Here is a 17,906-nt window from a genome sequence, read left to right on the forward strand (position 1 = left end):
AAATTGAAGTTTTCTGTTTTTACTTATTTTTTAATATATATGAGGGAGATAGTTTGTATGAAATGAAACAATTATGAATACAGACACACACTCAGTTTTGTATTTTTTTTTAAGAATTTTCTAAAAATATATATAAATATTATTTTAATTTCCCTTCACATATTTTTTATATTTTGTGTCTATGTGAAACAAAAGTGTCCGACTGAAAGCTGCAGCAGCGAAATGGAACTCAGCCATTGTTCACTTTGCTCGCTGCAGCCGAGCAGAAGGTCGTTTAAAGGTCAATCCATTCTGTTAAAGCAGGTCTCAAATCATCAGTTTAATCTTAACAAATGATATGGTCTCGTACAAAGTGGCCGCGTGACTTCTCAACAGTCTTTTGAAGAATAATTGAAAAGTTTTGTGTGTTTTTACTTAAAATGTTTAAAGCTGCAGTCTGAATCCTTCAAATGATGATACAATCAAATGATGAAATTACAGTTTTGATCGACTCGATTGATGCTCACTAAGATAATAAAACGCTTGTGGACATTACAAGTGTTGGAAACCAATTGCAGATGATTAAAGTGCAGTAGCATCTCTTATTGAAGCAGATCTGCTGTTGCAGTACCACATTATGCCACCAGAGGACAGCGAAGACCTGCAGGTCAGTGAGGTTTGTTTTAAGTTATGAATCTTAACTTTCAATTATAAGACAAAGATTATGAAGTGTAGAAAACATGAACTTTCATGTTTCTTATGCTTTTCTTCTCTTTCTTTCTTCATTCTCTCCTTATTTCCCTCTCCTATTACATTCTCCTTTCATTCTCGCCTTGTTTCCTCATTTCCTTTCCTCTTTCCCTCTGCTTTGTTTCTTCTTCTCGTTTCCTACTGTCGTTTCATTTCCTTGTTTCCTCATCTTGTTTCCTCTCTTTAACCCTCCCCTTCTCTCTTTTTATTCCTTGTTTCTTCCTTTTCTCTCCTTGTTTCCTTTCTTTTCTCAATGTTTCTTCTAATACCTGTCCTCTCCTCTTTGACCTTATTTCCCCTTTTCTCCTGTCCTTTCCTCCTCGTTTTGTCTCCTCTTGCCTCCTTCTTTCCCCCATCTTTTCTCCTATATTCCTCCTAATTTTATCATCTTTATTCCTATTTATTTATAAATATATTTATATACTTTATTCCCTCCTTTTTCTTTCGTTCTTTTTTCATATGACCATTTTCTCCTCTCCTCTTTTTTGTTTCTTTTTTCTTCTCTTCTACCTTCTTTCCTTCTCACGTTGTTTCCTCCTCATTTCCTCCCCTATTTCTCTCTTTTCCTTTCCTCTGCTCTGTTTCTTCTTATTCCCGTTTCCTACTTTTGTCTCTTTTCCTTCTTTTGTTTATTTCTTCTCTTTTATTCCTTCCTCATTTTGTCATCTCCTCTGACCTTTCCTCCTTTCCTCTCCTCGTTTCTCTCTTTCTCACATTTAGTTTGGTTGGTAGACGTGAGAAAGAGAGAAATTATTTGTATATACATATATAATAATCAGTGGCGGCTGTGATGGAAATGTATCATAAGTGCTTTATTCTTAAATGTGTAGCTGCACTCTGAAAGCAGAGTTCAGTTCATCTTGAACCAGTCTAATCAGCGCCATCCGTGTGAAGCAATAACCGGTGGATTTCGGTATTGTTTTTGTTCTTTTCGTTTGTTTTCTCCTTTTCTCTCTCACTCTTGCCTCTCAGGGCCGCAGCCAAACAACATCCTCCAGACAGGCATCAAGGCTTGTCTGGTAGGTAGGAGGAGCGGGGGGCAAACATTTCAATAATAATGGGTCAGAACTCCGAACCATCTGTGGTGACGAGCTTTGACCATTCAATTGAATTATTCCAAGTTTCTGTTTAATAAATGCTTAAAGACATTTAAGTGTTTCACATCACATTTGTTTTCTCTAAAGGAGATTGGTGAGGTTAATTAATTTCCATTACAGCGGCTGGTGGCAATTTGTTTTGGTAGGGCCATCTAATCAATTTCAATAAACATCCCAGTATGATTCAATGCAAAAAAAGGTATAACGCATTACTACTTTGCAGTTAAATATTTAACATTTATTTCCTTGTTTCCCCTCTGTGGTCTCCCTCTCCCACCCTCCGTCCTCCCCCGCCGGCTAATCTTTAACATTTTGTGATTCTCGATATAAAAACAAGAAACACAACCAAGAGTTCAATCCACAATAGCACCCTGTGAAGTGGAAATGCAGCGCCTAGGGACACACACACACACACACTCACACTCACACACGCACACTCACACTCACTCACACTCACACACACACAACATTTCATTTAGCTGACGCTTTTATCCAAAGCGACTTACAATAAGTGCAGTTCCACCATGAGTACAAACTCAGAACAACAAGAATCAAGAAAGTACAATTTCAATAAAGTTAAACTACAAAGTGCTATCAGTAAGTGCTACTAAAGTGCTACTACGGCGCTACCTTCCTTGTTCAAGGTGTAGTCGAAAAAGATGTGTTTTTAGTTTGCGACGGAAAAGGTAGAGACTTTCTGCTGTCCTGATGTCAATGGGGAGCTCATTCCACCGTTGAGGAGCCAGGACAGCAAACAGTCGTGGCTTTGTTGAGTGTTTAGCTCGCAGTGACGGAGCTACAAGACGATTGGCAGAAGCCGAGCGGAGCGAACGGGCTGGGGCACACACACACACGCACACGCACACGCACGCACGCACACGCATGCACAACCACACGTATAATGCTCACCTCTATTTTATTGTAAAGACAAGTGAAAGGCAATGCACATTTAGTTTCTGTCTTTTAAGCCCCATCTTATTTTCGCTCCTCCACCAGAATGAGAGCTTTGGGACGGTCGTCAAGATGGCGACGCAGAACCACTTCCGGTTCAAGCAAGAAGCGAGGAGCGAGGAAACAACAATTTAGAGACTTGGGATGCACCCATTAACTTAATGCTCCATAATACAGCAGTGATGCCCCTAGTGGGCACCAGGAGAACAGCATGTATTTATCCCACAGGCCAAACGTGAAGAACAACTCTCTCAATCTGGATGGAAAATAGTAAAAAAAGACAAAGTTTTGAAGCTTCTATAGATCGAAAGTCTGATCAAATTAAAATGCATGATGTTTATACAGTAAAAGTGTTCAAAAATAAAAAGGCCCAAATGTCCTCAGTGAGACTCACGGGTGAAGTCCTGCATTTGATTAAATAAACACAGTCCAAATATTCCTTTTTTTTAAAAAGTGATGATCCTTTGAATCCTCCTTGAAACCTTTTTCCTCCGTGTGACTCAGACTCTGAGAATGATTCATGCTTAATCCGCGTGATATTAGATTATTAGTGGGAGGAGGTGAACAAGTGTGAGAGGCATTAAGCCTCTCACACTTACAAACATCACGTCTGACTTTATTTTTTGCAGCAGAAACAAAATCATCATTTTAATTTGTTGCTCCTTTCAGACGCTTTTTTCAGTTTTATTTCACTGTTCAATCCGTTATTAAATGTTTAAGTTCATTTAAAATCACTTGTTGTTTTGGGTGAAGCTGCAGCAACTTGTGATTTATGCCAATAAGGCGAAAGTATTTTTAGACCGGACTTTGGCAAACTGGGCCACTACTGGCTCCGTTAATTTAATTGGGACAATCTGGTTTCAATCTGGTGTGAGATCATTAGTACATTAGGCTTCTGTTCTTTAACTTTTCATCGCTTTTCCTAATTCACTACTGAAAACTTGTTTTCTTTCTTATCTCCTCTCTCCTTGTTTCTTCTCTTCTCTCTTGTCTCATCTCTCCATTGTTTCTTCTCTTCTTCCTTGTTTCCTCTCTTCTTGTTTCTTCTCTTCTTCCTTGTTTCCTCTCTTCTTTGCTCATTTCCTTCTCTTCATATGATCTTGTTTCCTCCCTCTTCTTCCTTGTTTGGGGCAACACAATCACCACTAACAGTGAAAGTTTGGGGCAACTTGAACCCTACCAGCAATGAAGGTTTAGGGCAACACGACCACCACCAACGGCAAAGGTATAGGGCAACACGACCACAACCAACAGCGAAGGTTTGGGGCAACACAACCACTGTTTTTACCCAGTTGAGCTTTTGGATGGAGCTAAAAGTTTGGCTCAGGGGCAGTGGCGTTGGCCAGTGCTTTGATATTTGATCCCCGCCCTCCTAGTGCCAGTGAGAGATGGGCAGCACTGGTGGAAGCTGCACTAATTAATTCTGAGATCAATAAAGAAGGGGTGCTGCTATGTTTCCCTCCAGGTGTGCAGGCGGAGCATTGATCGCCATTGGTGGTGGGGGGTCAATACCTCTCTTTCCACTTTTCCTCCCCAAATCTGCATCTGCATCGCCCTGCTGCCGCCTTTGATCTCCACCTTGTGACATTTATCCGTTTTCACTCGATGAGCAGCAGTGCTGTAAATAACTGAAATCGTAAATCCTCTCTTCTGACTTCAGCCCTCATTAGAGGTTTTGTTCCGTCGATGAGGTGATATACCCTCGTTTCTCTTTTGTTGGTCGTTGCGTCCATTAATACGATCGTCGGGCTGGTTGGTAGTCGTGAGCGCTGGCAAACAATGTCCGCCTGCTGAATGCTGATTAGGCCTAATTGAGGGTTAATGGTGCGGCGTGATTACAGTGAATACAGTCATCAAACCCCCGTCGAGACATTTCTTGCTGTATCTTTACAGAAAAAAAGACTCAGACTCGTCTTGTGTTCATGCTCACGGGATCATAAACACAAGCCTTTTAAAAATGTTTTGTCCAGATAGACTTACAAAAAGTCCAACAAAATAATTCCTAAATCACCAACATTTCCAGCGCAAGTTAACTTACTGTCTTCTCTGTGGTGTTTCTTTGCTTTACAAACACATTCTGTCTTTACCTGTTTAGATCTATAGTCCAGATGGAAAAATGACTATATATGACTATAATATAAGATAACCAAAAATAATCAGAAATTGTTTCTTAAACCTGGAGGCTTTTATGCATAGCTCAGGAATATGCATTCATTGTAAAGTAAACATATTTAGTAAATTGAGATGCAAAAAATGTAAAAATATATATTTTAGTTAGTCTAATCTAAATTTCAGATTCAATTTTACCATTTAAAACCCAGATCGGGGGACAATGATGCAACTGAATCTCTTCTGCTGCTCTTTGACATTATGTAAATATTATGAAAATAAAGTGAAATACAATAAAATGTGACTTTTTGTCACTACACACAAGGGAGTTGTAACCAGTACCAAGCAGACACCGCACCAGTATGTTCTGCATGACCTGAACCAGATATTTTACCCAAGAGATAACACACACACACACACACACACACACACACACACACACACACACACACGCGTAAACATGTGTGCACACATGCAGCAAGTTCCAGAGACCTGTGGAGAGTCGTTGTGTGATTTGTTTCTTCTCTCGTCGTGGTTGAACAGCAATTACACACACACAAAGTATAATGCTCACCCGTATTTTATTGTAAAGATATAAGTGAAAGGCAATGCACATTTTGTTTGTTTTTTAAGCCCCATCTTTTTTTTTAACGGTAAAGCTAAAAGCTCGGTATCGACATGTCGGATATCTGCAAAAATAAAAACACAACTTCACAAACGTGTGTTAGATTCTCTAGATGTTGGTTTGAGACGCATACTTTGTCACTCAGGTCCTTTTAATACACTTAAAACCAACTCCTCATTGAGTCCTCTCCAACAGCTGTTCTTTCATCAATGAGCCTCCATACATTTGGTAAAAAAAGAGACTTTCACTGAGAGAGAGAGAGAGAGAGAGAGAGAGAGAGAGAGAGAGATACACATGTACACACTGGAGCGCTTTGCGAGTTCAGTGTAAGAGAACGGTCATGAGCCTTTTTTGAGCCTTAAAGAGATAGAGCTAAGTATTTAGATCAATGATTATTGGATTTAGTTGAACACAGTCTTTCAAGTGAAGAACGTGTGAACAGGAGACTTGGTAAATAATGCTTCATTAAATATAAACCTGAGAGAGAGATCAGCAGCAGCCTGTTTACAGCAGACGGCAGCTGTCCGACCTGCACTGTCGCATGTGTTTGGTATCCCATGATGCCAGTGGGCCAATTAGGGGCGTCCCATTGAAGCGTTTTGAACCGTGCACGTTCACTGACAACACACAGACACACACAATGATGCAAACAGAGTTGACAGCATCAGATGTGAGTCAGCGGGTTTTAACAGGTGCAGAAATGTAGATGAGAGATTCGTAAATGAGACTTTGAGGCCAACATCAGAGCGTAAGATTTTCATACGACATTCATGTTTGTGTCTCATGGTATCGAAAGAGTTTTCTGGTCTGGCTTATGTCAATTATTGTGTGTTTTGGACTCTTTTACGGGTCAGGAAACCCTCCAAAGGGTTGCTCGAGGAATGAGAAGTCACAAGAGCATCAACAGGACATGAAAGCAGTAAAATAACATTTATTTAAACACAACATTATGTTTTCTTCACTCTTTGCTTCAATAACTGGATCATTGGACCTCTTCAGATGCAAATGATTGACATGGAACAAGGGAACAAAATCGCTCCTTAAACCCATCGATGACGTGCGGTCACAAGGAGATGTTGCTTTATTTTTATATTTTTTATTTTCTCCAAGTCACTCTTGATGCATCGCTCACACGAATTACAGCACAGTAGTTTTGGCAGGTACAGCTACGAATGCTGGATGAGAACAGATTGCAAAAGTAGACACAGCTTCATCTTATCGAAGCCAAAAAGGTCACAAGCCAGTGATTTTAAGTTCTCGTATCTTTGACTGTTTGTATGATTTGCTTATGTAACCGGTGTAGAAACCTGACGCCCTCCAGCAGGTCCATAATGTGCTCCGGTCATCACGGGATGTTATGCAACTTAAATGAGACTATTTGAAGCTATAAATAAGTGCAGGCTCTTAATATCCTTCCAGTCAATAGATGCTCTGAGCCTCCGTGCAGAGTGATGATATGTTCAGTAAATAAAAGGTGGTGGCGTCAGTCGGAGCAGACAGACAAGTGCTGCCAATCCGGTTGGGACCCTCAGCTCCTCGGGGCCCCGTTAACCCTTCATGCAAGCTAATGAGCTCCTGAGGGACTCCTGTTGTCACTTCACACTACTTGTTATCAGCTGCTTCACGGGCGTTTGGTCCGTCTTCTCTGGTGCTTGACGTTGTTTTTCTTAAAAGGAATAGAAATTGTGGGATAAACGCTTATTTACTTTATTCAAAAGCCTGAAGAGCTCACATCAACTTGTTGTAGGTGGTTTTAAAAATAGAAATGTATTAATTTCAGTTTCTGGTTTTAAGGGTAGTTACGTGGTGTAACTATTCCTTCATAAACAACATCTCTACTTGTGAAAACAAGCACTGCTGTTGCTCCATTGAAGGTTCCAGCACACAAATGTCTGGTGCATAATTTCAGATTAGGAGTATTTTGATTCCCTCTAAACGCGCCCACACGGTACTAACAGTGCTAATAGCGCTAACAGCGCTAACTACGACAAACATGCTGACCGAGCTAACAGAAACGGACTTAAAAAAATATATGTATATATATAATTTTTTTCTACACGTCTGTTGCGTTTCAGGCTCCTCCCTCCTCATTTCAGGCTCCTCCCTCCTCGTGTCAGACTCCTCCCTCCTAAAATCTTAAGTTATAAACCTCAACCTTTCCCTCAGTCAAACTGATTTAATGTGACTGTGCATAAATAATAATGATTGCTTGTTAAATCCTCGAAACAGAATTATATCTCATGTTTAATCGATACGGAGACATCGGAGCCAGCGGATCATTTCAAAAAGTCCAGTCGAGATCAGGCTGCTCTCGGCGGGCAGCAGAGCGCTGACGGCCCGGTGCTGCGGGGCTCACGGTCCCGCGAGCAGGACCTCAACCCGTCGGCGTATCTTTTTAAATCGGCCGATTCTTGAGAAAGCGACCACAGATTTGATGCTTAAACAACTAACTTCTCGCCTGAAAACATCCTAAAATTACATTTTGCGACTCAACAACGGTAGTATTCATAGAACGTCAACTTTCAGTAATGAGTTTTCTCATCCGTCATTGTTCCCCGTTTGCTGGTCCGAAATGCATTCTGGGATATTGGCTCTCTCAAGTACGCTCAAGTCTGCTCTGATGCATCCCCGGTAAAATGGGCGGATCAAGTCACATCCGGGCATTTTCACCGTTCTTGGCAAGAAGCGGACTTTTGAATTGGAACAGTACTTGGGCCGCGACTGATGACGTTTCACGAGTCCACGAGAACACAAGTACAGAGAAGAACGCTGATTGAGAAACGGCCCTCGTTTCAGGCTCTTTCCTCCCCGTTTCAGACTCCTCCCGCCTCGTGTGCCATCCTCCTGTGTGATTGCAAGCCTCGCCCTCATTGTTTCCACCTGTGTATTTAGCAGTGGCGGGCCGTGCGTTTTCGAGCACATCAGGGGCAGACTGGGGGGGAAAAGTGTCCTGGGAGTTACTTACATACAGACCACCATGTGTGGACAGCAGACACAGCACTACCACGAGCATGGAGGGAAGTCACACGGGGCATGGGGACCAACCCGCGGAGCTCCACCACTTTCAGAGAAAAAAAAAACGCTTTTACGGAACGCCATTCTGGGCTCGGGGGGCTCACACGGGACGTGTGGACCAACCCATTAAGCCACTTCAACCACCAGCGGACACCCCGCCGAGCAACGCACAGTTACGCAGCAACTGTCGAACACTTCCAACCTCCCCTCGGTGATGTTTTGCGTCCTGACTGACACACCTGACCAGCCCAACCCCGTAAAACAGCATCATGGCATCATCAACACAACGCCACCGTAGATGAAAACACACAAAAAGCAGGAAACTTACTAGATGCTGTTCATTATAGACAAAGTCCTTCTGCTCTCCTTAAAAAAAAGTTCAGCAACGCTGTTTATAAGTGCGCTTCAGTTCCAGGGTGTGTACTGACACACTGACCAATCACAGCACACATTAATGGCCACGCGGGCCCTGTGGCAAAACAGATACTAGAAGGCCTTCTCATATAGTTTAATCAGCTCTCGAATCCAAAGAGAAACAGAAGTGAAATGTGATTGGATGACCGCTGTTAACCAGATCATTAAACTGTTGATGATGCAGCAGGCTGAAGGCTAAGGAACAGAGGAGCTGTGCAATGAGAAAATAAGCTAATAGGGAGAAAAAAATATATAATACATGTAGTGCATTTGTGAAAAACAAGTAAACTATAAATTAGCTATAACTTTTAATTATAATATATATATATATATATATATATATATATATATATATATATATATATATATATATATATATATATATATATATATTTTAATAGTATATATCCCGTTAAGCTTCATGGCATTTTTTTAGGATTTAGCTCAAAATAGCATACCCAAACAAAAAAGGGTGTATCTCTGCAACCACAAGGGCTATTTAAATAATGTTGGTGTTATAATAAAGGCACCCCTTGTGAGCTTTTGGTCAGATGTGAATATGAATATATATGTTGCTGGCTAAGAGTAAATAAAGATTGAAACACAGAAAAAAATAGAAGTTTCAGGTCCGCCTATAAAAAAAAAGGACTTTCAGGATGATTATCTCCTTGAAATGATGCTTCACTAAGCCCTGAGGCTCTCCCAAATCATAGCACAATATGTGAACAGTCTCTCTGCAATGTTTTCACTTGAAAAACGAACAAAGTCAGAGAGGTAAAGTACAGAGAGAATTCAGGCGAGGTTTGTGTGACATTTGAATTTGTTCATATAGCAAACCTTATATTTCACTTGTATATGACTTATGGTGTTCAATAAACTTGTATTAGTGGGGATTTACTGAGAGAATTGCATTTTTTCTTATATTTGCTATTTTCTCAATTCTTTTTCAAAATTTGCTGACTCAGCAATTTATGTTGCTGTGTTCTTTGGTTCAAATCTCGGTGATGCTTTGCAGCAGAGGGATTTGGTGAATAGATTTGGAATCTGTGCGGAATTGTCTTGCTTTTCTTCTGATAGCACCAAGCTATGGGCTGCTAGTTCCAGAAACATGCAGAGTGGGCTGACTCATGACAAAATTATAACTATTTTATTTTAATAATTATTTTAGTTGGTATTTGAGTTGTGTTGAAATGGCTGACTAATTATTGTAGCCCATGTTCTTTTGTTTAATTTGATGTGTCGCATCAATATATTTGTTCATGATTATTGTAATGTTTTACACAGTTTAACTAAAATGTCTAAAAAAGGACCTATATAGGTTCATTTGGGGCTTAAAGTGATATACAAATGTGTATATATATATATATATATATATATATATATGTATGTACAATGATGAGAGCTACATGAAACCGGAAGCAAATGCCATGTATATGTACACACACACACACATGGCCAATAAAGCTGATTCTGAGATACGATCTCACCTGTAAGGTTTTATTTTTTCCACAACCAGAGGTTTTTCTTTTAAATGCATTATACAACATCAGTAAACGACGTGATCACCATTACTGCAGTCATCAGCTAAACCCTATGATGGGAGACAACAGCAATCACACAACAAACCTGATATGACCAACATCATGTTTAAAATATTGCATTGACGAAGGTTAATAGATAGTTTAATTTCTTAAGATTTCATTCAACTTAATTAACTAAAACACTTGGCACTGAGGAAGATCTTAAGAATGAGAATACATACAATATAAACCCGGCTTTATGTAAATACAGACTGAACAGCGTCTCCAATAAAAGTGCGTTTTGGTTTCTCAAGATTTTGAGGACTGAGCGCGCAGCAGTCGCAGCCGCGCATGCGTCCTGGAGCTCCGGTCGGGCAGCGGGATGCAGCGCCGCCGCCGCGGCTTCAGTGCGCCTTGAGCAGCCAGAGCGCACGGTTACAATGAGCTTCTCCACCGGTCCGACTGAGAGCCCGCGTCAGTACCGACCCCCGAGCGACAGCCACACCGCCGCAGACGCCGACCGACAAGAGCTACGCCCGCCCGCAGCAGGATGCCCGGGGGAAAGAGAGGGCTGGTGGCACCGCAGAACACTTTCCTGGAGAACATCGTCCGGCGATCAAGTGGTGAGTAGTGGCCGGAGCGAGGCTGCATTTTTTTGGGGGGGGGTCCCCACGACCGGGACTCTGCTGCTGGAATACAGTGTTTTTTGTTTTATTTTTGATACGCAACCACGGAGGTTTGGTGAAGGAGAACCCGCATGATCTCACTTTACACCCGCATTCATTCTGCAGTGATGGAGTTCACCGCCTCTCTTCCATTAAAGTAACGTCATCTAAGTTCCATGTGCGAGGGACCGTCTCCTCTGGAGCAACGTATTTCTGTCTGTTCATGTCGGAAGATGCTCACCTGTCCTGGATCCTCCGTTTACGCACCGCGTTCTCCTCCAACTCCAACGGTCTTTTCCAGATTAAATTGTGTCTCCAGTCACGTGATATCTTTATTAGACAAACGCAGCTTTTAATAACTGAAGATATGCAGTCTATTTGGCTCAATAAATACTGAAAGCTGCTCAGCCAATGTAATCTGGCCATTATTGGACTTCACCTCTTCCCAATATTATTATTATAGGGAGTTTTGATATGAATAAACTACCAAAACGTGAGCGCCGTTATGTAACTAATATGCGTTGGAGGAAGCAAAAGGAGCGACCTGTGGGGTTGAATAATACATATCTGCTCAGTTATTCATCATCTTATGTGCGTGCGGCGAGTTTGTTTTTGTTATGTCTTCATAGGTTCATGTCTTGGTCTTGGCCCCAGCACGCGCTCCCTCTCTCCACCTCTCTGGTTGCATTGGTTCCTTTACTTCTGTTGGTCTCTTTCGGATGGAGAGCCTGTCGTGGATCTCTTGCGGGAGTTTCTGCGCTAATTGGAGAGCTATTGGTCGTATAGTTGGTGTCTATTTTTTTCCTTTTTTTTTTATTTAGCTGTAATGATGTGAAGATATTGTTGTGAGACTTTCAGGTGGTTTCAGATGAGCAGCCTTTAAGTTTGGAGGGTGTTGAGACTACAACTGTCACATGGAGCACTTTGATCTGTGTACCTGCTGCTGAATATCAGCTTGTAAAGACTGCTACCCCATGAGTTTCGGGCGGCACACAAGGCAAAACACTCTGGATTTGGTTAGTAACAAGCTTTATTGTCTGACTCTTGGCCTGGCCCCTGAGCACACCTGCCAGCTTGTCTCCGATCAGCTGTCTGTTGCTTCAACTATGTCGCCTGGGACGCATCAGACTACTTATGTTTTAACTGGGAGACACACATACACACAATTGCCCCCAGCTGTGGCTGATTACCTCATCACAGCACCTGTTCCCTTGAACACACCCTTGCTCAATTCCCTCTGCAGCCGAGCGCAACCCCGCCCCGCCAACACACAGCTACAGACTCTCATTATTACTGGTTATTTATTGCTGAAGTCTAATTTATAGCAAAGATGCAGAAGAAAACAGGATGTGAGCTTTTTGACAGCAATCCATACAAGCAGAGAGACAGAGCGTAAAACAACTAAACTATCTGGTGTTTTATAGCTTGTAGAGAGACAGTGTTTATAAATATAGATACGTTTAATATGACAAGTGGCATTAAATATTAAGTTTGTTTAATTAGTTGGTATGGATATCGATTTCAACGTTCTACGATAAAACAGGTCAATAAAAAACAAACATCTGGAGAATTTAGAAGCCTTTACGCATCTTAAAAAAGAGTTTAAAGAAGATGACCGAGTGTCCTCACTAGGACTCTAGTCCTCCTTCAGCTCAGGGGAGGAGACATGAGGTCATGTGACTGTGGTGGATTTAGCCTTAGCTGCTAACGTTAGCTTCTTACTTTACACTTCAAACAACGTAAAAGTGATGTTTAATTGTGAAAATTATTTATGTAATAATCCAAAATCAAATGGAAGAATCCCTTTGCTTTTGTGTGTGGAGGGAACCAGTGATGCTAACTTCCTGTTAGCTACATCATTCCTGCAGCTCTCTTTCGCCTAATTAATCATAATTCGGCTAAAGAGAGCTGCAGGAATGATGTATTTAACGAATCAGCATTTTATCATACTAAACTGCATTACAGGGATTTAAACACAGAGCAGTAATTTAACTTAAAGCGTCTGAAACCGCTGGAAAAAAATAGAAAAAAATTGTAATTCACATGATGAATATGCAAACATCAATTAGACAATAAACCACATGAGAATTAAAGAATAACACACAAACAACACATTTGCACATTGCTGTTTTATGCAGAATGGACATGAATAAATGAAATAAAGTTACATTAAAGCCAGTGGTTCCAGGCAGCGTAATTATCAAGGATATTTATGTGTTGACAGTTTTTCCTACAATCCTGGTTTCAGCTGGACTACAGGTTTCCCTCTGAAGGCAGCGACACGTGTTCTCTCCACGAAAGCATTCTTTGTTTCACTCGGGTCTCTTTTTCTAATTTGAACTGTGAATTATTAGATCTGAAGTGTAAAAAAAAAAGGTCGCCTCTTGCTGAATCCCCTGACGATTGAATGAGAGCTGTTGGAACACTGGCATAGTTTGATGTTTCAGAGACTTCTGGCTTGTGTTGCTGACGGGCTTCAGGCAGCCCGTTGGCTCGAACCCGGTTCAGCTGAGTTCTGGTGGTGATGAAGAGGAGAGATGATTCATGTCATAGTCTTCCTCGGCTCATGGAGGCTGTAGCTAGCAGCGGACAAAAACATCAGCTTGAATTCTAGGAACACCAACACCATCCAAGTATGGCCATTTTGCCAAATCCTCTTCTTTGATGAGGTTATCCATGCTTGCAGGCATTCTCTTCTGGGTATAGACCTCTGGCAAGTCATAGAACCTTTTCCCGGTGAGACTTGAAATCTCCAAATCAGTCAACACGTATCTGGAAACTGTTGCTTCTGAACCCATGGTCCTTAAGTGGATTTGGGGTTTCCTTCCATTCAGATTAAGCCTCCTCATCAGGTTTTCAGAACAAAATGTCACTTTACTGCCTGGATCTAGAAAAGCATATGTCTGTAAGACTTGGTCTCCCTTATTGGATTTCACCTGTATTGGTACAATGGGTAGAATCCCATCACTTTTACCGGCCCCTGTATGACCATATGCGTGTAGCGAGACATGTGCGCTACTCAATGATGGTTCCTTAAGGTGTCTTGAGTTTGTATCAACTAATTTCTCTCTTTGGCGGATGTGAAGAACACTGGGATGGTTTAGGCTGCACACCTTGCAAGTCAAGCGCCTATCGCAATCTTTGCTCATATGCCCAATAGAAAGGCAGCCGAAACAGATTCCATTTTTCTTAAGAAAGTTCATCTTGTGCCTGTGTGTCATCTCTTCCAATCGTGGACACATCTCCAGTGTGTGACCTTGAGAGCAACACAAACAAAGGCTGGTGTTCTTTGCAGATGAACTACTTTGTCCTGTAATATATCATGTCTTAGCCTTCTGGCTTCTTCAATGGTCGGGGTTGCAACGGTAACTGAAGTTGCAAAGCTACTTGCTTTGAATCTTGGCTGCAGTTCCAATTTGATCCTGTTGATATTTTTGCCTACTATATGCAGTTGTGTATCCTGAATGTCACCGAAGATTGGGTCAGACACTATTTTGACTTCATGCTCAATGAATATGACAATATCAATGAACTGTTCCCTGCGTTTGAGGTTTTCCAGTAGCTCACATGCAGACACTCTCCATTTTTCTCTTAGCTTGTACGGAAGCTTCAGAATCACTGCTCTCATATTCGCTGGCATATCCAGCTCTTTCATGTACTGTATGTCCTCCATTGCATTACAGCACTCACGCAGAAAGAGGGCATAGGCTTGGAGCGATTTGACATCCTCAGGCTTCATGACCGGCCAGCAGAGGGCTTTCTCCATATATGCTGCAGTAACTTTGTGTTCATTCCCAAAGTGTTCCTGAAGCAAATTCTTGGCTGTAGCATAGCCTCTGTCTGGAGCCATATGCTGACAGCTACGCACCAGCTCCTTCGGTGGACCTCTTGTGTATTTATCCCAAAAATACAGACAGTCTCCACACAGTCGCTTTACTCTCCACACAATGTTCAAAGGCTCTGTTAAATGTTCTGTACTGCAGAGGATCCCCATCAAAACATGGAATTTCTCTTGGTGGTAGTAAATGAGAGGCTTGTTGTTGGATAAGCATAGTTGTTATTTCATTTTGCCTTTGCAGTAGGTTGTAGAGAGCTGATGTTTCATCACTTCTTTTATGAGAGCGTTGAGACTGAATGACAGCTGGATTTGTTCGCTGCACACGAGGATAATCCGAGAGAGATTTGACTGATGCATTTTCCGGTTTCAGTTGACGGACCTTACTGTTGTCTTGTGTTGCATACCTATATGCACTCTGTTCTTGTACATTTGGTTGTTGAAAATCCACATATGTTGGTTGATACAGTATGCTTTGGCATGTCGGCTGAGAGTGATAGAGAGTTCCTTTTAACTTTGTTCCTTTTTCAAAGTATGATTCCATTTGATTGTGTATTTGACAAAGCTTGGTAACCAGAGGCATTCAATACTGCTAATTTAGCAGCAAAGGCGGCCATTTCTGTGTCAACCTCCAGTTTTTCCCATCTCTTTCTCAGCACCTCCGCTTGCTCGTCCAGCTCGTGCTTCTCTTTTAAGGCTGCAGCGCGAACTTCAAGTGCTGCTCTCTCTGCTTCTATCTGAATCCGTACAGATGAAGATGATTTGCTGGTTCTTGAGATGGTGTGGCTTTTTCTGCTTGATTTCCGATTAGAAACATTGGTTTCCACATTGGAAATACTGTTACTGGGTTTTACTTCACTCTCATGGTCATCATGTTCACCAGGTTTAGACATGTCTGCATTACACAACCACTTATTCAAAGCATTAGTAAATTCATGAACACTCAACATTTTTGCTTCGAACCATATCTCATGTTTCTCCCTTTCTTCATGAGGCAAGATTTGTGACAGAGATCGATGTTGTTCCTTGGCTTCTTTGCAAAGAGTTGTGTATTTTTTCAAAGGTACATTACGCCTCTGCGTCCTGTTCTGTCATGCATTAGGTCTTGTATTGTCCTTTTAAAGTCAGAGGCTTTGTTTAATTTGGCCTTCCGAGTCTTTTGGAGCATGTCCAGTTTGCCCATTAATGACTTTTGTGTCAGTTTAAGAGGACGTTTCGTGGCAGATTGTTTCCTTTTCACCATTGGCCACGCTGGGATTTGGCTGTTTCAGCCATGGCTGGCTCCTTAACAATAGAACCTTGATTTGGGACCTTCAGGCCTATATCAGAATCCATCATATATTATACAATTCAAAATAAACCACCCGTACAGCTCTTATATTAGGCCTATAAGATGGAACCAATGCATTGCATTGCAAAGTGCGCACACAACTTTAACATGGCCAGGTTGCATACCTCTGTCCATTCAGAGTTTCTATTGGTCCAAATGTACCTTGCGTCACGGTGGTGATGATCAGTTGTCCAATTATACTTCAACGCAAACACCACATCTGGCGAAATCCAATCGCTCTGCGGTTGAATCCAGCAAAGTCGATCTACTGCTGAATCCCGTGACGTTGAGTCCAGCAACATTGATCAGCTGTTGACTCTAGCGATGTCGATCAGCGATGTCGATCAGTGATGTCGATCAGTGATTCCAATCCAGCCTGTTCCAACGAACGATGGTCCATACGTGTTCCCATGAAGCGTAGTTTTCGACTTAATGTAGAGGCTCAAACCTTAAACCATTTAAATATTCAAGCCACTAGGGGGGGCGAACGGGTGAACAAGTTCGGATGCGTGTTCTCCCACAAACAAATCCAATGTCCAGGGCGCTGTGTCTCTTTGATCCATTTATTAATCAGCAATGTCCAATAAACTTGAAATGAATAAGTCTTGCATGTTGCAGCACAAGATACCATAAGACAGGATACAGCACTAACACCTTGACACAACCACGGTGCTTCCCATCCACACACCTGTTCCCATCACCTGGCACTCACCTATATGCTCTTTTAACGGAATGTGCCACCCTGTGTCCAAATAAAGGAACTACATGTCCCCATACCACCCAGTGATTCCCTCAAACAATAAAACCCCATTTTGGCTCCAACAATGTGGTGTACGGGGTTATTGGAAGGCGTTTGACTGCCACAGAACCAATTTATTGTTTTATTAAGAACTGGATATCCTACAGTGTGTGAGTTTCTGTCCCCCCCCCCCCCTCCTGTACAGCTGGAACATTTTGATATAGTTATTTTTCATCAGGTGCCGTTGGAGGATTTCACTCGTCGGTCTGTAAAACCTGCTGACACCTCCAGGAATTCATGCGTCTGTGTTTCACTGCAGGAATGTTATTACCTTTTTTAAAGAGATTAAAATGCATGAACACATACTGTACTGTGTGTGTGGGGAGACACCGCACGCTTGGGATGTTTTTTTCCGGAGCATTTGAAGCGCGTCCCATCTTTTCATCCCATAATTCACTCGAAAAATTCACTCAAAGAGGAGTTATTGTTAAATGATTATCTGCCAAAGTTAGCTGCAGATTTGGCACGTGTTGAAAGACGTTCTCTGCAGTTTAAGATTATTATTAATTACATATTGCATATACCTTTTTATATATCATGCAGCCTTTCTTTTCAAGCAGGAGACCTTTCAAAGAACCCGCTGGGTCCAGTTTGCTATGAAAAAAACTTTACCTGTGACACTATAGTGACTCCTTTACTGTGGAACCCTTTGTGTTACCAATGTGCAGAATGTTACTGTAATCTTCTTTGTTGGTGTTTTCAGCGTGTGTGGGTAAACTCTGAATGCATTTCATGTTTCCATGTTTATGTGTTGTTTTGAGAGGTTGTTAGTGATTTCAAGGACAAGTCTTCTGAGTTTACATTATAGACAGCAGCC

At 41.7% G+C, this 17,906-nt stretch overlaps 1 protein-coding gene across 1 annotated transcript in view; it reads left to right on the top strand.

The window, feature by feature from the left end:
- Nucleotides 1-11,010: 11,010 nt before the first annotated feature.
- kcnh5b (potassium voltage-gated channel, subfamily H (eag-related), member 5b) overlaps nt 11,011-17,906 on the top strand; it is a gene marked incomplete at both ends in the record, with an annotated part of 140,336 nt that continues 133,440 nt past the window's right edge. The window contains one exon of the mRNA XM_079232089.1: nt 11,011-11,083. Coding sequence (XP_079088215.1) covers nt 11,011-11,083 — 73 coding nt within the window. The remainder of the gene's footprint in view (nt 11,084-17,906) is intronic.

This window comes from Taurulus bubalis, assembly GCF_910589615.1.
Source record: "Taurulus bubalis genome assembly, chromosome: 1".
Lineage (NCBI taxonomy): Eukaryota > Metazoa > Chordata > Actinopteri > Perciformes > Cottidae > Taurulus > Taurulus bubalis.